The following is a 21,791-nucleotide window of genomic DNA, read 5'->3' on the forward strand; positions in this document are numbered from 1 at the left end:
ACATTGATGTGAGAGAAACACAGCCATTGGTTGCCTCCCGCACAAGCCCTGACAAGGGTCCGGGGAGAAGCCTACAACCAAGGTACATACCCTTGACCAGAATCGAACCCGGAACCCTTTGGTCCACAAACTGATGATCTATCCACTGAGCCACACCAGCTAGGGTTCCTTCCTCTGTTCTCACGAGGGAGGAGGCAGAGGCCCCAGAGAAGACACACTCACACAGTGGCCTTGTAGAAAATGGGCCAGCAGAGATTTAATTGATATACAAACACAGGCTTGTTACAGAGATGGTGCAACACGTACGCTAGTCCCACAGGATCAGCCACGGAACACGGACCTTTTTCTGTGTGGCAGACTGAGCCGAGCAAGCAGAGTGAATAAAAAGCATCGGGTCTTCATTCCTATTCCATGACTAAGAGGTTCGTGGTGGGAGGGTGGAGGGTCGGTCTCTATGTACTAGAGAGGCCAGGGCAACCCCACAGCTTTCCCGACAAGAAGAACGGGCATTTCCTTTTCTTTAAACACCAAGACACATGTCAGAGGACATGTCTGGGGACCCCTGGGGGCCGCTGGTGAGAGGGGTGCAGGGGGCTGTGCAGATCCTGGGGCACAAGACCCCTCTCTCTAAGGCCCCGCTCCAGCCCCACCCCACCTCCTTAGACGGAGTTTCCTGGCTGAGCAGGGTGGGCACAGTAGAAAAGAGACAGAAACAAGAACACATGGGTACACCCCCAGGGTGAAGGGCGAGAGGCCCAGAGCCCTGCCAGCTTTCCAGGGTGGCTGTCTTCTGAGCTGTGTGCTTGAGACCTGAGAAGCCACGGGGAGGACTCCGGGCGGAGCCCAGCAAAGGGAAGGGTGCCCTAGGGACAGCACAGTGCGGCCGAGGAAAGGGGTGCCCCCAGCACCCTCGGCAGGGCTGGGCCCAATCCTGAGATAGTCAAAAGGAGAAACAGAGAACTCAAGAAAGGGGATGTTTTAAAAAAGAAGGGAAAGAGGAGAGAAGAGAGAAAGAAACAGGCCTGAGATCACACGCTGAGGTATTGGAGAGACAGCGTCCCAGGCACAGGGCACAGGACACAGGATGCTGGGGCCTTGCTCATGGAGTGAGGACCGCGCCATGTCACTGTGCGGAACCCTGCAGGCAGGTGCAGGCTCACCTCGCGCCACAGGGATCCCTGGGCCTCTGACATCAATGCCTGTGACACCCCCCGAAGGGGCCCATGTCCCGGGAGCCCCACGTCAGTGCACCATATCCTCACAGGAGCTCACAGATGCTCCGTGGTCGCTGCAGGTGGCTTATTTCTCTCAGCTCTGCCATCCTCTCCACCCAGCCCGCTTCCCCCGCCGGAGAGCTTCATCTGAGGCAGCGGGTGCAGGCCCCTCCTCGGCCCTGGCCTGGGTGCAGGAGATGCAGGGCCACACGGCCGCTCGGGCCTCAGCAGTGATGCACCTGCAGCCTGTTGTTCTCATCCAGGCTCAGCTGCAGAAGGCCCGAGGCTGCTGGCGTGGGCACTAAGCACAGAGGCCTGGCCACCAGGTGAAGGAGAACTGCAGGCACCTGAGCACCAGGAAGGGCCAGGGGAGGAAGGGAGGAAGTGAGGAGGAGGAAGGGAGGAAGGGGAGGAAGGGGAGGAAAGGAGGGAGGAAGGAAGGAAGGGAGGAAGGGAGGGGAGGAAGGGCCAGGGGAGGAAGGGAGGAAGGGGAGGAAGCCAAACAGGATCGTCCTCGGACCCCCAGGGTACAAACACAGCCACAGCCCAGCTCAGCCACCCCGGCTACAGCAGGAAGGGGCCAGGGTTTGAGAGCTGGCTGAAAGGATATAACTTGGGGTCATTCCTGTAGTGTTCCAGCCACCGCCGGTTAGCCTCGATCATGCCCTGCAGACCGGCGCTGCCCACCTCAGGTGTGTAGGAGTGGGGATGCTGCAGGAGGCGGAGCTGCTCCCTGGGAGGAGGAGGCAGGGGCAGGAGGGCCAGGGGAAGGGCCTGTGACTCAGCAACCAGAGGCAGCACATCGCCCCCTTCCTCCAACATCAGCTACAGAATGTGCAGTCGCTTTAGCCATTCAAAGCTTCCACCACTGGCAGGAGGCCCTCGGGACTGCCTCCCCCAGGGTGGGTACTCCTGACATCCACACTATGGGCTCCACACCCACAGATTCTGGTCCCATCTCATCAGCGTCAGCTCCCACTGGTCAGAGGGGTGGGGGTTACTAATGGTTGGGGCCTGTGTGGGGGCACATGTGGCAAGGAGAAGGATGTAAGTGAGAAATAGCAGGCTCAAATGCTGGTCCATCTATCTCCCCCACAGGGCACCCCTCTCCTCCAGATGCTGCTCGCAGGACTGGGGAGGCAGGGAGCTGTGGGCAAAGACAGAGGCCCGCTCCAGGCTGGAGCTGGAGGGCCACGGGAGGGCTGTGCCAGGGGCTGCCAGGGTTGCTTCCTCATGAAGCTGGGCTCCGGGGACTCTCCTCTGGCAGTGTGGAGGGGCGGCTGGGACCCAAGCCTGCCTGACGCCCCAGGGCTGCCGGACCTTAAGCTCTTCCCCCCTCAGAGGTGGCGCCAGAGCTGCAGCGAGTCTTACCTGGCAGACACATAGCCCAGCCTGTTCTCCAAGGGGGCAGGGCTGCTGCAGAGGCCGGGGCTCCCAGCTGGGAAGCAGGAAGCAATGGCTCAGAAGGACAGGGGCCAGCCGAGCAGCCGCCCCTGCTCCCCAGCACCTCTGCCTCCTCACAACAGAAAAGGCAGTGCCCCCTCCCAAAGAGACACACACAGGGAGACCTGCAGCAGCTGGAAGTGAATGTGGGAGACAGGAGTCACCCTGCCCATTTCATCTCTAAAACGGAACCTACTTTTCTGTTTCCATTTCTAGTCAGCTCGATTCCCAGTCAGGGCACATGCCCAGTTGCAGGCTTGACTCCCAGCACGGGGCATGCAAGAGGCAGCCCATCGATGTTTTTCTCTCACTGATGTTCTAACTCTCTATCCCTCTCCCTTCCTCTCTCTTTAAACATCAGTAAAAACATTAAAATAAAAAAAAAAACGAATGACGACCTCGGAGGGTTACAGACCTAAATGAAAAACTTTACATGAAACACCGGCCTACAGCACAGAGCTCCTGGCGGCGCCTCACGATGATAAGGATGACAGCCTTCCGGTTCTGTGAGCTCTGGAGCCATAAGGCCCCAGTGGCCCAAGCCCAGGTGAACCGCCCTGGCCCACGGAGCCGCGGCTGCTGGCCCAGCCAGGCCTGCTTCCCAAGGGGCCAGTCAACGGAGCAGTGACCCAAAGCTGAGAGTAGTGGGGGAGGGGAAGAAGAGAGAAAGAGGAGGAGGAGGAGCAGAGGAGGGGAGGGGGAAGGCTGGGCCCAGATCGCAGGTGGCCGAAGGAAGCTCACCTGGGAAGTACTTGCGCCACTTCTCCACCAGGAAGTCGTCCACGGCCTGCGTGGCGGAGGAGGAGAGCCTGGGGCCCAGCCCCAGGTCCCAGGCCCACTGGGTGGGGATCCTCCGGAAGGAGGGGGGCGGGGGCGGGGGCGGGGGCGGGGGCGGGGGCGGGGCCGGGGTGGAAGTGAGGAGCGGTGGCTGGGTGCTGAGGACCCCCAGCAGGCTGAGGACCTGGTGCAGCTGGCTGCTGATGTGCTGCAGGGAGCTGTCCAAGCACCAGATCTTGTCGGGGAAGGCGGGGCTGGCCAGGCTGCCTGAAAGGGAAGAGGCAGGTGGTGAAGGACCCAGGCCCTGCGGGCACTGTGGCTCAGTGGAGGGCAGGGCCTCTATTCCCAACAGAGTAGCCAGCTAGAGCGCAGAGGTTGGTCAGGGACTGCGCACTCGGAAGGCTCTCCAGGGCGTGCGGCCTGTGGGTGGGCAAAGCCAGAGTAGCTCCTCCTTGCCCAGCACCCACTGAGGACCTGCTCAGACACAGGCTCCCAGAGGCCCGCACAGAGCTGAGGAGGGGCAGCCCGTTTCCCTCTCCACGGAAACCGGTCCTTCCCCAGCCACCCTCCCTCTCCTCCCTGTGGCCACTGCTCACCGTGAGGCAGGGGACAGGACTCTGAGCTTCCACTGTTAGTGTCTTCCGTGTCGCTGAGGTCAAAGGTCACCACTTTCTTGGTGGGGGGCCCTCTCAGAGTGTCCTCATCTAGAGCCTGTGGGTAGAAGCAGCAGTTCCTGCTGGCCCTCGCCCTGCGCCTTTGCCCACTGGCTTTGTGCAGGAGACGAGCCCTTCACCCCTTCATGTGCCGGCTCTTTGGGGCCAGGGTTCTGGGAGGGGCACATCCTGCGGCTGCCTCACCGGGGGTGGGGTGGGGGGGGGAGGCTAACGGAACTCAGCAAACCCACCTGAGACGCCGGCAGGCAGGCCACCAGGACCAGGCTGATGCCCACCCTTTGTCTCCCCAGTAAACTCGCCCTGCAGGGTCTCCCCACCCTCCCAGGAGTATCCACCCCCCGGAACACCTGTCCTCAGGTTCCATGGCCCGGGAAGGGCCAGGGCTAGATCCTCTCCCAAGAAGCTTCAGCAAGGAGCTCCGGGTCTCTCAGAACCACGCAGCACAAATAAGCCAACGCAAAGCTGAAGCCATGCCGTTCCCCGCCCGGAGCCTCAACAGAACCAAACACCCAACCATACCGGGCTGCATGGCCAGGGGCTCACCTCATCCCGCAGAGAGGCCTCCAGCTCACTCAGCTTCTCCTCCTTCCTCTGCAGCAGGTCACGGCCTCTCCGCATGGCAGACTGCATCTCCCCGAGGTGCCTGGCCTCCTGCAGCCACAGGCAGAGGGGGGGGCCTGAGTGACACACAGATGCTGGGGCCCAGCTCACCCTCTGTTCGCTGGGTTATAGTGAAAAACTTAACTCTCAGTCTAGATTCTCATCCAAGAGAACTGCTCCGTTTCATGGGCCCTGAGAATCACCTGAGCTACAGTATGTTACCAGGGAGGTGCTGGATGTGAAATTCAGAGACGCTTACTGCACTCTTCACCTAGAAAACGGAGTAACGCTGCCCCTTGCACATCACCTACGGTTTCTGGAAGGCCATGCGGTTTCCATTAGAGCATCCTGCGCACGGTGCCCAGCTCACGAGCCTGAGGTGGAGCCACAGAATCTCCATCTCCTGCCCACTGCCCTACATGACGTGTGCCCAGAGCCTCCGGCTGTGCGTCCGCCATCGTGGGGTCCCCAGAATGAGCAGTGGAGGGCACAGCCCAGCTCCCCAGCCGCCCTCCCCGGGGCTCAGGCTGTCCTCCAGGCTCTGACCTCCTCCAGGCCCTTGTGCACATCGTCGCCCAGGGCCTTGGTGCCCAGCAGGTCCTCGGGCGCATCCAGAGCAGCAGCCAGCTCGCGGCCCCAGTGCTGCTGGGCGGCTTTCAGGGCTGCCTGCCGCCTGCGCATGGAGCGCGTCTGCCGCACCAGGAAGGCCTTGGCACTGCGGAGAGCCTCCCCCTCGGCAGAGAGGTAGTGCCGGAAGCTAATGGGAACAGGCGGGGGGTGAGGGGTGAGAGGGCCTACAAAGACTCCAGAGCCCTGCTCTGGGTCACTCCATGCTCCTGGCTGACACCTACCCTGAGCAGAGTGTGGGCGGGGCGGGGCGGGGGGATGGGGCTGCTGAGGATAGGAACCCAGCCACTGGAGACCACACAGAGCATGTGGCACTGTCCCGTCAGCCTGACCCTCACCCAGGCATCAGCAGATGCCAGCCTGCCATGCCCACAAGTCCCAGCGGGCACCAACTTCACTGAGTCACGCCCACAGGTGACTGCCATGACCTCGCTTCACCCGGCCCAACCCCAAATAGGACAGGCCATCAACACACCTGTCCAAGGATGAGTCGGCAACCTTGGGGCTCTGGGAGACAGAAGGGGGTGCCTCTTTGGTCTGCTTCTGAGGACACAGGAAAACCTACTGACCCAGGCCAGCAGGTGCATGCAATCTCCAGGCCTGAAACCCTCCCAGAGCCAACACCCTGGCCCTGCTGGAGGCGGGGCACTGTTCACCCCAGAGACCCTCGGACTATGGAAGTGGAGGGCTGGGAACAGTAAGAACAGGAGCTGGAGGCCCAATACAGAGCAGAGCCCCGCCCCTCCTGGAGTCCATCCCCCTGGCACCCCCACCCAGCCATCCTGTCCCTGCCAAGGCCAGAGAAGCTCACGGTGCCAGGGGGTGTCCTCAGGTCCTCGACGTGGAGGTCTGGCTCACAACAGGGGGAAGCACTGCTTGCCTCAATCGCCAGCCCTTTCAGCGCCTCCTGCTTCCTCTGAGCTTCAGCCTCCAGGTCACTGCAGTGGAGGTGCAGGAGGTGAGCACACTGTCGGGACCCCTGGTAGGCTTGGAGCCCCACCCAAGATAGAAAGTAAGACCATCTCCATCCCTTCACTCCCAGCCAAGCCCCTGAGGCAGGGCTGGGGCTTGAACGATGAAAACAGGACCCCAGCTGCTCCCGCCTCCTCACACCCCCATCCCTACAACAGGCAGCAGAGCCTGGCTCCAGCCCTGCCTGGGACAGGCCGAGCAGCGGAGGTCAGAGGGCACACCACCTGATGCGTTTCTGCAGCCCCTTGGCCTGGACCTGCAGCTGGTCCACCTGGGCTTCCAGCTCCAGCTTGTGGGCCCGCAGCTCGCCCAGACTTCTTCGGAGCTGCCGGTTTGACTCGAGCAGGTGCGTGTGCTCCTGCTTTGCCTCTTCCAGGTGCTGATGGGTGGCTGTGACTTCCTGGGCAGAGGAAAGACAGAAGCACCTGGAGAAAGAGTGGGCAAAGGCAGGGAGCCAGGAAGCCCCAGGACAGGGCCCGGTGGGGCCCACACAGCGAGGTCCTCCCCCCTCCCGCCGCCCCCCACTCCCTGGCATCCTGTGCTGGCTTCCCCACATGGTGCTGCTGGTGGAATAGCCCCAGGCCCTGCAGAAACCTAGTGAACAAGAGGTGGGGGGTGAGGAAGAAAGGGAGGCCAGGTGAGGAGACCAGGCTCGCTTTCCAGCGCCACCTGCCTCTTCTGGCCGACAGCTGCCTCTCCTTGGGGCAGCCTCCTCCTGAGGGAGGGGATGAGCCTGGGCCACCTCCAGGCCCCAGGGCGCAGGGGCAGAAAGGCCCATCCTCTCTTGGGGGAACCAGGTCTCCAAGGTCAAGGGCACCTGGGGACTCTCCACCCCCACTCCCTCACCTGAACATTCAGCTGAGCCAACCAGGCCTTGACCTCTTTGGCTCTGATTTCAAGCTCCACCTCTAAATCTTGAAATTTCCTTTCCTGCACAGAGCAAAGGTGGAGAAAAAAATGTACGTGTAGAAACGGTGCGAGGCATTAGGTGAGGGGCAGGAGGGGTCCTGACCCCCAAGCCATGGCACAACCCCATATAGGCTCCCGCTCCCTCCCATGAGCCCCTGTGGCCTCCCAGGAAAGCACCATCCCTTGTTTATGCCCAGGATGGGCCAGGAGCAGCAGAGGTGCCAACCCCAAGGTCCTAGAGGGGCTGACCCCCTTGGCCCAGAAAACAAAGGAGCACTGATGTCCCAGACTGGGGTCGGCCAGCGAGACCCCCTCCTGCAGCTGCTGGCCTGCTGCCCCAACTGTTCCAGCCCACAGGGCAGTGGCCCCGACAACCGCGCAGAACCCACCTGCTCCCGGTGCCGGAGCCCCAGGCCCTCCAGCTGCCTGGCCTGCTCCTGCCTCGCGGCCTCCAGCTCCCGCTCATGGGTCCTGCGCAGGCGCTCCAGCTCCCCAGTCAGATGCCCCAGCAACGCAGCCCGCTGTGTCCTCTCCTGCACAAAGGGGGGCCGCCAGTAGGAAACCGCAGTCCCCCCACCCATGCCGCCTCAGGTCAGTAAGGTCAGGGACCCTGCCAGTGCCCCAAGGCCAGCCCTTAGGACAGCAGGGTCCCCCCAGAGAGCAGAGGCTGGGCAGTGTGGTGAGGAAATGCCCTGGGGAGCCTCCTACGGCTGTTGCCTCCCTCGGGGAAGAGGCCGTTAGTAAGTTCCCTCTTCCTCGCAGGTCAGGCTGGTTTGGAAAGGGAGTCAAATCCATCATGGCCCGCTGGTTCTGCCCAGGAAGACGGCACAGAGAGTCTGGGATCTGGGGTCCCTGGAGCCACAGCCTAGAAGTCCAGGCAGAGGCCCAGCCACGGGCCAAAGTCAGCCACGGCCACTGTTCAGCCAACAGTAGCAAGCCAAGCCGAGAGCAGCCGCTCAGGTAACTGACCTTCCCCACCCAGGCCAAGGCTGGAGATGGGCAGGTGATGTTTGCCGACTGTTTGACTCCTGCCAGGCTATTTCCTGGTGTCCTGGGTTCCTATGAACCCTGGTGGTGGGGTCAGGGTGGCCAAGGCTTAGGCTTTGGGATCGGACAATCTAGGCTTGAACCCTAGCTCCTGCCTGTCAGCCATGGGTTGGGGAAAGTGCTTGCGCTCCCCAACTCTCAGTTTCCTCACTTTTAAAATGGAGGTAATGACAGTACATACCCCGGGGGGTTGTGAGGGCTGAATGAGCTAATCTAGACCAAGCGCTGAGAACAGGGCCTGGCAGGCGGCCCACGCTCAATGCCAGTGCCATCACCACGAAGGCAAGGGCAGCCTGCCCGACAGAGGGTTCCCTCCTCATCCGATGGCTGAGGCACAACGTGACTTCGCCAGGGCAGAGCCAGGGAAGAGAGCCTCCCACAAGCACTCCCGGCCTCCCTTCCCCTGCCTCCAGCCAGCCCGCCAGGGCCCCGGCTGTGCCACCATGTGCCTGTGGGGGAGGGCCATCACCTCGGCTTCATACTGCTCTCTGGCCTCCGCCACAGCTTGCTGGTGCTCCTCCTTCATCTTGTCCATCCTCCCCTCGTGTTCCCGTTCCACCTCCCGGCGCTTCTCTCTCAGGAGGCCACTGAGCTGCAGGGCAGGTGGCAGGATACAATGGGGGACTGAGCGGGGAGCACACGGGACTGAGCATTCGGCCTCACACGGCACCCCCCTAAGGCTCCCCACGCACGCAGGTGCACAACACGTGATGGCCACACTCCCCACCGCCTCCCACATACAGGGCACGGCATGAAGAAGCACTGCCTCGAGGGAACTGGGCTGTGAAACGGGAGCAGAAGTGCCAAAGTGAAAAGGACCCTCTGAGCCAAGATGCTCAGTGGTCAGAGCACCCCCGACAGTATCCGAGCTGGGCGCAGCGCCACATGCACCTCCTGCTCGTACTCCAGCAGCTGGTGAGCTCTCTGCTCCGCCCACCCCAGGCTCTCCTGCTGCTGGGCCTCCTCCTTCTGCTGAGCTTCCTCTACCTCCTTCTGGAGGCTGGAGACCGCCTAGGAGGGCCACAGTGGGTGACTCAGAGAGCACTAGAGTGGCCAGGGGACCCACTTCCCAGGGACCCGGTGCCCCTCCCGCAGGCTGCAGGGGGAGAGGCTGCCTCCCTCGTGTGTCAGTGAGGGGTCTGAGCATGCGATCAGGGCCACAGCCCAGGCTCTGCCCGCAGGCCAGGCCCGGCCCCTACCTCTCTGTGCTTGGCCTCCAGGGAGGACAGGAGCCGTGCCAGCTCAGCCCTGTGCTCAGTCTCCAGCGCTGCTGCCGCCTGGGGAGCAACCAAGGGCCAGTGAGGGATGCTGGACAGAGAAGGCTGCTGGGCAGCGACCCAGACCCAGGAGGGGCCAGGAACACCAGCCCCAACGCCCCGAGCTCAGGGGCTAAGGGAGCCTTGGGCACAAATTCCTTCTCCCGATACAGCTCAGCCCCTGACGCCTGCAACCAGCCAACAGACAGGCATGTGGGCCGTGTGGAGGGCACTGAGGTGGCCCCGGGCACTGAGGTGGCCCCGGCCACTGCTGCCACCCTGCCTCTGGGCGCTCAGGGACACTCCCGCCGGTGAACGCGGCCAGGCAGGGAGGCTGCAGGTTTCGGCCCCACGCCCACCTGCTGATCTCCTGGACTCAGCTGAGGCTCCATCCCTCAGCAAAAGGAAAGAGAAGCCCCTTGGCCTGGCTGTTACTCACTTCAGCCTCTCACCTGGGGACAGACCCTCCCACCAGAGGGACAGGGAGGAAGAGCGAAGGACAACTTCCTGACTGCGCTATCGCTCAGTGAAGGCAGGAGAAAGGGGAGGTTGGGAGGGTGGAAGGTTCGTCACGTGTCCCCAGAGACAAGGACAGGGACGAGGCACAGGCGTCTCAGGACCTCTGCTCTGGTTGAAGTTCTTCCAGTCATGAAATCTCCCCAAACCCACAGCCATCTCCCCTCAAACTTCTTCCCAGCCATGGCAGCACCCAGGCGCCAGGCCCAGCAGCCCTCCGGGAGCCTCTGCCACCACTCCCTGCAGGGACCGGACCCAGCTCCTGCCCGAGGCCAGCTGGGTCACGTGGAGCAATGGGCCCAGAGTCTGCGCCCCATCTATGCGGACCCCACTCTCCACCCAGCGCCCACCTGCATGCCCAAGGCTGGCTATCCCTCTGCACTCGGTCCCTCCCCAGGCAGCCCAGGCCATGTGGTACCGTGTCAGAGAGGAAGGTCCCACTCTACTTGCTCACCTCTTTCCTCTCCCCTTCCAGCTGCTCCCTCCGCTGCTGCCAGGCCTTCTCCTTCTCGGCATTCAGGGCAGCCTGCTCTCTCCTCTCCGAAGCCTCCATCTCTCCCCGGAGCCGCTCCAGCACACGCTGGCTGCCCTGCTCCAAGCTGGCCCTCTCAGCCTCCTGCAGGGCCGCCAGCTCCTCTCTCAGCCTCTGCAGGGAAGCCTGGTGCTCGGCCCTGGGCAGATGGAAGGGAGTGGGAAAGGAGCTGAGCCCTCAGGGTGGCCCCAGGGGCTGGGCAGCTCCCGTGGGCACTCACCTGATTCGGTCTGCATCTGCCTCTGTGCTGGACTGGACCTGGGCCCGGAGCTGGGCCAGCCTCCGGCTCTCCTCCTCTCTCATCCGAGTGCCCTCCTCCTCAGTGGCCTTCTGCAGCTGCTCCTGCAGGAGCCTGGGGAGGAAAGGCAAGGCAAGTCTGCTGAGGTTCCACGCGGTCTTCCCTTCTCCAGCCATATCCCGGCTCTCGGCTCACAGGCCTGTGGCCTGCTGGGAAGTTTCTGAAATCTTACAGGGCCGCTGACCCTAGCCTCTGGTCCTGCTGCCTCCCTACACCTCCCAGGGGAGGGGGACAGTGAACTCCCCTGCCCTTTCCTCAGCAAGCGGATTACAGGCTGCCTGATCCCCGACCACCAGCAGCGTTTCTCCCCCGACTCCCTCTGCCTCAGGTTCACCCCATCTGACCCTAGCCTAACCCTGGTCCACATCTTTCTCTCTCCACCCATCGGTTCTGCTCCAGCCACTTCAGGTGAGCCACCTCTGACCCCACCGCTCTCCTGGCCTCTGAGCCTTGCTCATGCCGACTGCTCTGCGGGAATCCCCTTTCTGCCTGCCCATCCACATTCATCATTCAGTGCCAAGCCCCGCCCTCTCAGAGAAGTCTTTCTGACACCCACCCCAATTCACCAATCTACCCCATCAGTTCCATCCCGGCAGCTCCACACTGCCTCGTAAGTAATCATTTGCACGTCTGCTTTTCTTTCACGTTTGGGAGCTTCTCCAGAAAAGAACCTCGTCTCAAAATGTGTTCCACCCCAGGTACTCAGCACAGGACCAACATGAGGCAGGTGCTCCGTGCTGTTTGTTGACTTCGAACAGTGTCACCTAGCCCCAAACACAGGGCGGCCCGTAAGTCACTTTCCCATTGAAAACTTTAATAACGTTTTTGGCACTAATTTTTTTTTTTTAATTTTTGTTTCAGATTCTGAAAACTTGTTCCCTGGAAATTTATTATGGGTAAATTCGTGATGAAACAACGCATAAAAATCCCTGAATTTCATCTTGAAATCAGTCTCCATGACTCTAACACAGCACACATGCGCTTTCCTGTTGGGTCCACCCACTGACCCAGCAGTGCGTCCTAGGCAGCTGTTGGTGATGGAGCAGGAGACTGTGTTCAGCTCACACACAGAGGAACACTGAGGGTCCTGGGGGAGCAGGGCTGAGCGTGTGCAGGGCGCCGGGGGAGCAGGGCTGAGCGTGTGCAGGGCGCTGGGGGAGCAGGGCTGAGCGTGTGCAGGGCGCTGGGGGAGCAGGGCTGAGCGTGTGCAGGGCACTAGGAAAGAGCATGGCTGAGCGTGTGCAGGGCACTAGGAAAGAGCATGGCTGAGCGTGTGCAGGGCGCTGGGGGAGCAGGGCTGAGCGTGTGCAGGGCGCTGGGGGAGCAGGGCTGAGCGTGTGCAGGGCGCTGGGGGAGCAGGGCTGAGCGTGTGCAGGGCACTAGGAAAGAGCATGGCTGAGCGTGTGCAGGGCGCTGGGGGAACAGGGCTGAGCGTGTGCAGGGCGCTGGGGGAGCAGGGCTGAGCGTGTGCAGGGCGCTGGGGGAGCAGGGCTGAGCGTGTGCAGGGCGCTGGGGGAGCAGGGCTGAGCGCGTGTAAGGTGCTGGGGGAGCAGGGCTGAGCGTGTGCAGGGTGCTGGGGGAGCAGGGCTGAGCGTGTGCAGGGCACTAGGAAAGAGCAAGGCTGAGCGTGTGCAGGGCGCTGGGGGAGCAGGGCTGAGCGTGTGCAGGGCCCTGGGGGAGCAGGGCTGAGCGTGTGTAAGGTGCTGGGGGAGCAGGGCTGAGCGTGTGCAGGGCGCTGGGAGAGCAGGGCTGAGCGTGTGCAGGGCGCTGGGAGAGCAGGGCTGAGCGTGTGCAGGGCGCTGGGGGAGCAGGGCTGAGCGTGTGCAGGGCGCTGGGGGAGCAGGGCTGAGCGTGTGCAGGGCACTAGGAAAGAGCATGGCTGAGCGTGTGCAGGGCGCTGGGGGAGCAGGGCTGAGCGTGTGCAGGGCCCTGGGGGAGCAGGACTGAGCGTGTGCAGGGCGCTGAGGGAGCAGGGCTGAGCGTGTGCAGGGCGCTGAGGGAGCAGGGCTGAGTGTGTGCAGGGCACTGGGGTAGCAGGGCTGAACGTGTGCAGGGCACTGGGGGAGAGCAGGGCTGAGTGTGAGTAGGGTGCTGGGGAGAAGCAGGGCTGACTAGGGCAGAGCATGCCACAGACTTACACACATAAGGTGCACTGGTACAAGCACTCACACCCAGGACTGCGCAGCAGCTTAGGGACATGTTAACAGCCGTCATGGAAAATGCCACAGAAAGATCCTGTGCTTGTGACGTGGAAAATGAAGGACATTTATGTGACATCATTTTTCATACATAGTTTTAAAAATTCCCATTTTCTGTACTTTGTATTGTAAAAAATAGAAAACATTAAAAAACAAAAAATTTATTCCATTTTTAAATGGTAAAGCGACTCAGGGGCCACCCTGTATAAGCAAGCTCTGGGGGTCTATGAGGGTATCCTCTGGACCAGCCGTGGGCAAACTACGGCCCGCAGGCCGGATCCGGCCCGTTCGGCTGTTCTATCCGGCCCGCGGAGCCGAAAGAGCGGAGGGTTCTCTTGCTCTCCCCTCCGCTCCTTTACTTTGAATTTATATTAGTGCACACAAACACTCCATCCATGCTTTTGTTCCGGCCCTCCGGTCCAGTTTAAGAACCCATTGTGGCCCTCGAGTCAAAATGTTTGCCCACCCCTGCTCTGGACAGACCAGCCACGGGAACCATGTCGCCCCCAGCAGACATCCCGCTGCTGGCACCAACAGCCCCTGGCTCCCAGGACCCCGCCCCGCCCCTAGGCCCCCGACTCCCAGGCCAGGGCTGGGAGCACGCTCAGGGAGTTCATGCCCCAGGAACACATGACTCTGAAGAAGACGTCTTTGAGAAGCTTCACTAATGAATTCCAAAGCCAAAGAAGATGTAGGGCCCTTTCTATCTCGGGTCATCAGCTCACGGCTCTCCTCCAGAGGACAGAACGTGAGTCAGTGACAGCCCTGCCTGGCCTGTGGTGACTGTGCAGGCTCCACAGAACGGGAGACTCCGGAGGTGCGGCCCTTCCTCTCACAACTCAGCTCGGCCTCCTCCCCGTACAATCGCCCGCCCTCCTGCCTGCTCACAGGAGATGCTGCCACAGAACGCCACAGGCGGGAGCGCAGCGAGGGAGTCAGTCAATGACGGCTGCCCATGCTGTGTGCGGCTGGAGATGTCAGGGGAACACGCTGCCAAGCATACGATGGTCTAACCACGACGCTGTACACCTGATACTGATACAAAATGCCACTGAATGTAAACTGTAATTAAAATTACTTTAAATTTCTAAAAAGTTAAGAAATATTTGCTCTAAGGTCAGTGTGGCTTCCAGAAATTTCTACCCAGTGGAAGTTTCCCAGAGGGAGAGCACCTCAGGAAGGCTCCGGTGTACACAGAAGCACGATGATCTATTTCAAAGACAGCCAGATCCTCATGATGAGCTATTTCAAAGATAGCCAGGCAAGGCACTGCCCACAGAGATCTCACTCGGTCAAGACTGCCGAAACCGGGCTGATCTCAACTGAAGATAAAAACGAGAGCTAGCCTTTACTGAGCGTTCCGGGTGCAGGCCGAGGCAGACACTGGGGCATCTGGTCTTCACCACAACCTGATGGAAGGCACAGTCCGCTGAGCTCAGGGAGGGGCAGGAGGAGAGGAGGGGCCTGGGGGCGGGCAGGGACACACCACCTGCCTGCTCTTCCTGGCACAGCCTCTCCAGGTGAGCTGAGCCCCGCTGTTGGGCTCTGTTCCCAGTTGGGTGGAAGAGGAGGATGCTCTGGGGGTCTGTTCTGTGGGCTGCTCCTGGGCAGGGGACCCAGGGGCGGGGTGTAAAGATGGGCCCTGGGTCAGTGGATCTGGTGTTGGCTAATGAGAGAGACAGTCCCACCCTCTGGATAGTCAGGGGCTGGTTTTCTTAACTTCTCTAAATAAAGCGTGACCGTTCTTTATACACACTTTGTTATCTCTGATAAAAAAATAAGTCTCTACTGTGCCAAGCCAGCTCAGCCAGGTTCAGTGAGCCTGAGAGGGGGCAGTGAAGGATTGAGAAAAGACAGACAAGAGAATGAAAGCTGGGTCTGGGTGGGATGCTGTCCCCTCTGATGGAGAGCTAGCGACAGCGCCACAGCCTGTAAGCCGAGTCTTTATTTTATAGCTATATTCCACGATGCAAAGTAAGGGCGTGGTTACAATGTTCTCGTAAGTTTCGAATCTACTCAATTACAGGCACCTGAACTCTATCAAGCCCACATCACTCAGGCACGTGGGGCCACGTGTTCGGACCATAGGTTCAAGCTTACAACTATAGCCTCTGGCTATAATTGTGCTGGGAGGGCTCTGCTCTCCAAGCTGGGACTTGCACGTGGCCATGAGAGGACTGTGCCCTTCATTAGTATGAGGCTTGAACCTGTCCAAACACTGCAGCCGCTCTCCATACTCTACCACTTTGGATGTTCTGTCCGAGAGGGTAAGATTTAGTTAAATTGCCAAGTACGTGAATTATATTAACCTCTCTCTATTGCACCTCTCCCATCCTGGGACTGTAACAGACTGCTTATCACCTCCTCAGCAGTCATTCTCCCACTTTCTTTACTAACAGGACCCTCATTTTATTCTATCAGGAAAGAGGCCCAGCTAAAGGACGACGTTTCCCAGTCTCCTTTGCAACCAGGGGTAACCAATGAGATTTAGGGGGAAATTATTGGGTAAGGTTTCTGGGAAAACTCCATTAATGGGACTGAAGGAACTAGAAGGTACCCCTTTATACTCTCCCCTGTCCTTCCTGTCTGGAGCACAGACGTGATGGCTAGAGAGCCAGCAGCTATGCTGGACTGAGAAAAGACCTTGAGAGTAAAACCAGCACTAAAGCAGCAGAGATGAAAGAAGACAGGGACCCAGGACGCCCCTGTGACAGCCCAGGGCTGCCTTTTCTTACAAAAATCAACCTCTAGCTTGTTCATACTTATACAGTCAAACCTCATTTCTCAAAACGTCTCCCACCTCCAACACTTCAGTTCTCGATCAAGTTGTTCACAGACAAAAAATATCTCGGTTGTCAACCAAAACTTCAGTTGATACCTTTCATGCTGATACCTCCACCTGACAACAAGCAAAGGAGAGAATGCTTTTGTTGCTGGCCGATTAGCACAATTTTAAAACATAAAGAGGCCATCAAGAGTGCTAATGTTGCCTGGCCAGCATGGCTCAGTGGTTGAGCTTTGACCTATGAACCAGAAGGTCATAGCTCAATTCCAGTCAAGGCACAAGCCCGGGTTGTGGGCTCGATCCCTAGTGTGGGGTGTGCGGAAGGCAGCCGATAAATGATTCTCTCCATCACTGATGTTTCTATCTATCTTGCCCTTCTTCTCTGAAATCAATAAAAATACATTTTTTTAAAAAAGAGTGCTAATATTGCTAAGGGTGTGAAAGTGCTCACAAAACAGCAATCACAGGCAATTGAAGAGGTAGAAAGCTGTTGTTGATTTGGATAAAGGAAAAGCAGTGAGCCTGTGATAGCATTTCGGAGGCAGGGACAGATGAAAAATTCCTTTAAGGCTAGTAGGGGATGGTTCGATGAATTTAAGAAGTGTTTATTTATAGAATAAAGGCCCGGTGCATGAAATTTGTACAGGGTGAGGGGGAGGTGTCCCTTAGCCCAGCCTGCACCCTCTCCAATCTAGGATGCCTAAGGGAATGTCTGACTGCCGGTTTAGGCCCGCTGGGATCGGGCCTAAACCAGCAATTTGACATCCCTCTCGCAATCTGGGACCACTGTCTTAATTGCTTGCCTGCCTGCCTGCCTGATCACCTCTAACCGCCTCTACCTGCCAGCCTAATCACCCCCTAACTGCTCCCCTGCCAGCCTGATCGCCCCTAACTGCCTCTTCCTTGGCCCCCGCCACATGGCTTTGTCTGGAAGGCCGTCCGGAAGATGTCCAGTCTAATTAGCATATTACCTTTTTATTAGTATAGATTAAACAGTACATTAGACATGTACTATGTATAAGAAAGGTGGAAACAGGTAATCATTTGGGGGTCTGAAACAGATTACTTCCATTTACATTATTTCTAATGGGAAAAGAGGATTCCGTTTTCGAACAAAATGCTTCTCAAACAGCTTTCTGGAACGAGGTTCCACTGTACACACACACAATCACACACACACAGGCTTAAGGGTCTTATTTGTCTAGGGCCTCCCAGCCAGTTACGCAAAGAGCAGGAACCCAAACAGAAACTTGTGGGCCCTGGGCAAGAGCTTTCCCACTGCAGCACGAGGCCCCACCAAACCCAGGTCCCGGCAGGGCCCCGACTCCCAAGGAAGAGAACCTGCAGGAATTAAGACAATGGGCTTCAGAGATAAGCCTCTGGCTACTAGTAAGAGGCTCTGCTGTGTCTCAGCTTCCAGACCTGGAACAGGGGACTTCACCTATTGGTGCCTCAATTTCTTTGTCTACATTACACATTCTATAAAATGGGGTTGATAATAACACCTCGTAAGAGCCGTTCGGAAGACTAACAAAGTCATAGATATAAAGCACGTGGAGTCCAGCCAGTGTGGCTCAGTGGTTGACCATCAATCTATGAACCAGGAGGTCACGGTTCGATTCCCGGTCAGGGAACATGCCTGGGTTGTGGGCTCCATTGCAGTAGGGGGTGTGTAGGAGGCAGCCAATCAATGATTCTCCCTCATCATTGAATTTTCTATCTCTCCCCCTCTCCCTTCCTCTCTGAAATTAATAAAATATATATGTATATTAAAAAACAAAATAAAAATAAAGCACATGGATCAGTGCAGTCTCTCAAAAGATGCCAGCTACTCCCATTACGACCACGCCTCCCAACTCCCCACCAAAGACAGGGGGGTCAGGCACCCTGGCTCGGGAGCCCATTCCTCCACACAGGCCGGCGAGCAGGATCCTGGAGAGGCTGCAGGCACCCAGTGGTCCCCAGGAGGGAGGGGTGGATCCCTGGGTCCCTCCCCACAGGTCTTGGAGGCCCTGCAGCTTGTCTGGGGAGGGGGGTCCCCGCACCTCAGAGACTCCTCTTTCTGCTGTCGAAGCTGGAGTGCCTCCTCCTCCTGCTGCTGCTGCAGCCTCTGCCGCAGCTGCTGCACCTTCTCCCGCCTCAGTTCCAGGAGCCGCCTCTGCTCTTGCTCCAGTTCCTGAGCCACTGCCTCCTCCATGGCCTTCCGGGCGGCCTCTGGGAGCTGCTCTGGGAGAGCCACGACCTCTGGAGATCGCCTACCAAGGGGAGGGAACAGCAGTTCACAGTGTTAATACCGCCCGCCTTCGGCACCATGTTTATAGAGCTACGGGTCATCGCAGACCCTCATGGAGGGCACTCCATCTGGAATCACTCATGCAATTCGGGTCCCCCAGGCGGGCAGAAGGCTACGCACGCCCTCAGAGATGCAGGCAGCATCCGTTCTACAAGACAAGCCCCACCATGGCTAACTAAGGCCCCAAGAGCCTAGGGAGAAGGGCAGCGCACAGCAGGCCCTGCAGACCTGGGCCCATGGCGGAGATGAGGCTCCCAAGCTGGCAGCAGAAGAGAAATGGAAGCGCTGGCCCTGACGATTCCTCCCGCGTGGCTCAAGCCCACTCTGTCCCTCCACTGGGGCTGGGCCTGCTACTCGAGCCTCCTGCCATCAGTTTGGAAGTCCCCAGAGGCGGCTCTTTGCCTCCCAAACTGCAGAGGCCAATGCATAGGAGCCAGGGGGACGCAACAGCATCCCTCCCAGCCGAGACCCAGAACAGTCCACAGAGGCCCAGGGACAGGAAACCCCACCCCCACACTGCCCAGTGAGCCAGGCAGGGGACCACCCCTAAGCCAGAGAGAGAAGCAGGAGCACAACAGACGCCAGGCTCCAGAGCTCCGCACGAGACCGCACGTTCATCCACTGAGAGGAATCCATGTTTAAAAGTAGATCAGAGTCCTGGCTGGTGTGCTCTAGTGTCAGCCCACACACCAAAAGGGTCTCGGGTTCTGTTCCAATCAAGGGCATGTACCTCGGTTGCAGGCTCGATCCCTGGCCCTGTTGGGGCTCATGCAGGAGGCAACCAATCGATGTGTCTCTCACATCGATGTTTCTCTCTCTCCCCCTTCCTTCCACTCTCTCTAAAAAAAAAAAAAAAAAAAAGCAAAAACAATCCTCAGGTGAGGAGTAACAACAACAAAGGGTAGAAGAAACTCTAGCTAACCCGGTGCATACGGTGGGTGGTAGGTAAGGACAAAGGGTATCGGTTACAAAGATGCCTACAGATTAACGAGGTTGCTTGTTGCTTGCACTCTGGTTCTGAAAGAAATACCCAAAGAGAAAACCCAAGAACATTTAGAACAATGAAAGCACAAGCAAGATAAAGTGTTTCGCCTCCCAGAGTGGTTTTCCTAAAAGCTGGTATGTGTTTGCATTCCCAGGTCCCTAAATCTTATGTTAGAAATTGCTCTTGCCACTCGACCACCACCTCCTCCCACAGTGCTTGGGCCTGGCAGGGGGCCCCCATCAACCTCAGCAGCATGTGGCTGGGTCCAAACCCAGGAGCAGGGAGCCACTCCTGGCTGGGGTCACAGAACCCCCTCCTCCCTCCAGCTCTAGCCCTGCAGCGGATGGAGGGCGGCCATGGGCGTGGTTAGGATGGCAGGTGACAACAGGCCTTTGGAACAATTCCCTCTCAGCCCCTGAGACCACAGAGAGAAGGCAGGCACAACATCTCTGAAATACCATTAAAATCTTTCCTTCCTCCATTCCTAAAATTGTAACTCAGACCAGAACCGGTCCTGAGCTCTGTCTTTAATTCTCTTCTGCTGCCAGCTCCACACCCCCCTCCTCCCAATGCCAGCTTCCTCCCAGGCCCCACAGCCCAGCAATGCAGATGTAAGCGATGCGGCTGCCACCCCCTCGAGCATCCTGCCCTTAAAAGAGCCTCCCCAGCTCTCCGCCTCATCAACCCTCCAACTCATTTCCAACCTTGGCTGCAAACACTTTTTTCCCTGAGATGGCTCCTTTACTGTGTCTCCCTTGGGCTGTGTAGCTATGTGGAACCCCAGGGACAGATGCTGTGGAAAGATGAGGCGTCCAACAGCACGGCAGCCTGAGCCCAGCTGCACGCACCGGTGAGCTGGCTCACATGCCTGGCGAGCGGGCACACCGGCCTACTTCTTAGTGCACCTCTTCTCCGCGTCCCTGCTCTAAAGATGTACCATCCTAACTAAACTCCCTCAGGTCCAAGGCAGGCAACACTAGCCCACAAGGCAGACCCCCGCGGTGACTGGGGAGTGAAGCCTGCAGAGGGAGAGGCAGGTCTGCTTTCTAGGCCGCCCTCGGGCACCAGCCCCAGCGGGTCCCTGCAGCACAGTCATGGCAGGCCGGCGTGAAAGAGAGGAGAAGGGAGGGTGGCAGGAAGGGGCGGAGGGAGACACGGCACCCGGACCCTCTGGCACGACCATGCACCACTGACACTGGGGTTGCAACCAGAGACACCTATGTCCCCACACGCCACCCCGTGGTTCACCTCATGGAAGATGTGGGCATGGCAAAGGGAAGAATGTCCCCAGGTCCCAGACCCGGGCCTGGCATGAAGTGTGCATGGCGGTGGCTGCTTGCGAGCCCAGCCCACGCTCGCTGCCCTGCCCTTTGCTCCTAACCCCTCTGACTCATCGTGACATCTACGAAAGGTGGCAGGCTCTATTACTCACGGTTCCTTAGCTTCTGTAAAAAGCTTGCTGATCAAGAGAGGCTGCCCCTCCCAGGACTAGCCAATTCTTACAGATAGTCCTGCGTCCATACCCCAGCCCCTCCTTATCGCACACCACGGGGGTATCTCCCTGCCCTAAATCACCCAGAGACCACCCATAACCCCAAGTCCACAACATTATTCAAACCATCCAATCTCGCACTTCAGGTACCTACCCTGCCTCATCCATTCCTTCCCACGAAAACCCCAATAAAGATTCTGGACCATGCCCTCCCTTCTCACCTCTCCTGCCTCCTGACCAGCCCTGGTCCTTCCCCCCGGGGCCCTGGGTGGCGTGGCATGCCCTCTTCTCTGGAAATGTTAGTAATATAGTCCTCTTTCGGAGCCATTGGCCTCTCCATGATGCCAGTCACCTCCGTGTATTAAAATTCCTCAGGTTCAAATGAGGCACAGAGGCTCCCCACAAAACCGGGAAAACCACCCCATTCCTAACATGGCTGTGAGGAGTAAGGACAAGGGAGTGCGGGGCCTGGGAAGACGCAGAGGGCAGAAGGCGTGCCCCAAGGGCCCTGTGTGCACTGCTCAGGGCAAGTGTCCCCAAGGCCCCAGCAGGGCAGCATCGCTGGGACGGGGAGAAACGCAAGGTGCCCTGGCTGCCCTCACTGCCCAGCCTCTCTCCCAGAGGTGCTGGGGACCACCCTCTGACCTCTGCCCAGAGGGCCCCTTCTCTGAACCACTCGCCTCTATCCTCACAGAAAGCACCCTGACCCAGCTGTCCACAGCCACCGAGGAGGCCTGGGAACACCACGTCACCCCTCAGGGCAGAGCTGTTGCTGCCGGCTGGTCAGTACCTAAGAACAGGCCCCCCAGTACCTCACTCCTGCAGCACGTGGAGTCTGCCTCGCCAGCCCCCGGGGCACTGTCAGCGAGCCATGGCGGATGGACAGTCTCTGCTCAGCAGTCAGCCCCGGGCCTGAGGGCAAGGATGCTTCCAAACCACTCAGGCCACCGACAGGCACACCTGGTGGCCCTGGCCCTGCCTGTCCTTGTCGAGAACAGCAGAGGCCCCACAAAGCCAGATGTCCCAGTGACTAGAATGTAATTCTGCAACCAACTAGCCATGTGCCCTTGGGCAAGCCCTTTACCTCCCTGAGCCTCGGTTTCTCCATCTGTAAAAGGGGTGGGAGAGGGGAAGGTGAACTGGGCAGAGAAATGCTAAATGATGTCTGAGTTG

At 59.0% G+C, this 21,791-nt stretch overlaps 1 protein-coding gene across 5 annotated transcripts in view; it reads right to left on the minus strand.

The window, feature by feature from the left end:
• Positions 1-1,693: 1,693 nt before the first annotated feature.
• CEP164 (centrosomal protein 164) overlaps positions 1,694-21,791 on the minus strand; it is a 76,018-nt gene continuing 55,920 nt past the window's right edge. For 4 of the 5 annotated variants that reach the window (XM_080642817.1, XM_080642815.1, XM_080642819.1 and 1 more), the window contains 17 exons: positions 17,894-18,103; positions 10,788-10,919; positions 10,490-10,706; positions 9,463-9,540; positions 9,155-9,274; positions 8,733-8,855; positions 7,606-7,749; positions 7,154-7,237; positions 6,532-6,707; positions 6,147-6,273; positions 5,811-5,878; positions 5,255-5,465; positions 4,652-4,759; positions 4,031-4,145; positions 3,399-3,701; positions 2,586-2,652; positions 1,694-1,947 (listed from right to left, as the gene is read on the minus strand). In XM_080642817.1, coding sequence (XP_080498943.1) covers positions 1,779-1,947; positions 2,586-2,652; positions 3,399-3,701; positions 4,031-4,145; positions 4,652-4,759; positions 5,255-5,465; positions 5,811-5,878; positions 6,147-6,273; positions 6,532-6,707; positions 7,154-7,237; positions 7,606-7,749; positions 8,733-8,855; positions 9,155-9,274; positions 9,463-9,540; positions 10,490-10,706; positions 10,788-10,919; positions 17,894-18,103 — 2,452 coding nt within the window. In that variant the 3' untranslated portion in view covers positions 1,694-1,778. The remainder of the gene's footprint in view (positions 1,948-2,585; positions 2,653-3,398; positions 3,702-4,030; positions 4,146-4,651; positions 4,760-5,254; positions 5,466-5,810; positions 5,879-6,146; positions 6,274-6,531; positions 6,708-7,153; positions 7,238-7,605; positions 7,750-8,732; positions 8,856-9,154; positions 9,275-9,462; positions 9,541-10,489; positions 10,707-10,787; positions 10,920-17,893; positions 18,104-21,791) is intronic. The other variant, XM_080642818.1, reaches the window with a different exon arrangement.

The sequence above is a fragment of the Plecotus auritus genome (genome assembly GCF_963455305.1).
Source record: "Plecotus auritus genome assembly, chromosome: 9".
Taxonomy (NCBI): Eukaryota; Metazoa; Chordata; class Mammalia; order Chiroptera; family Vespertilionidae; genus Plecotus; species Plecotus auritus.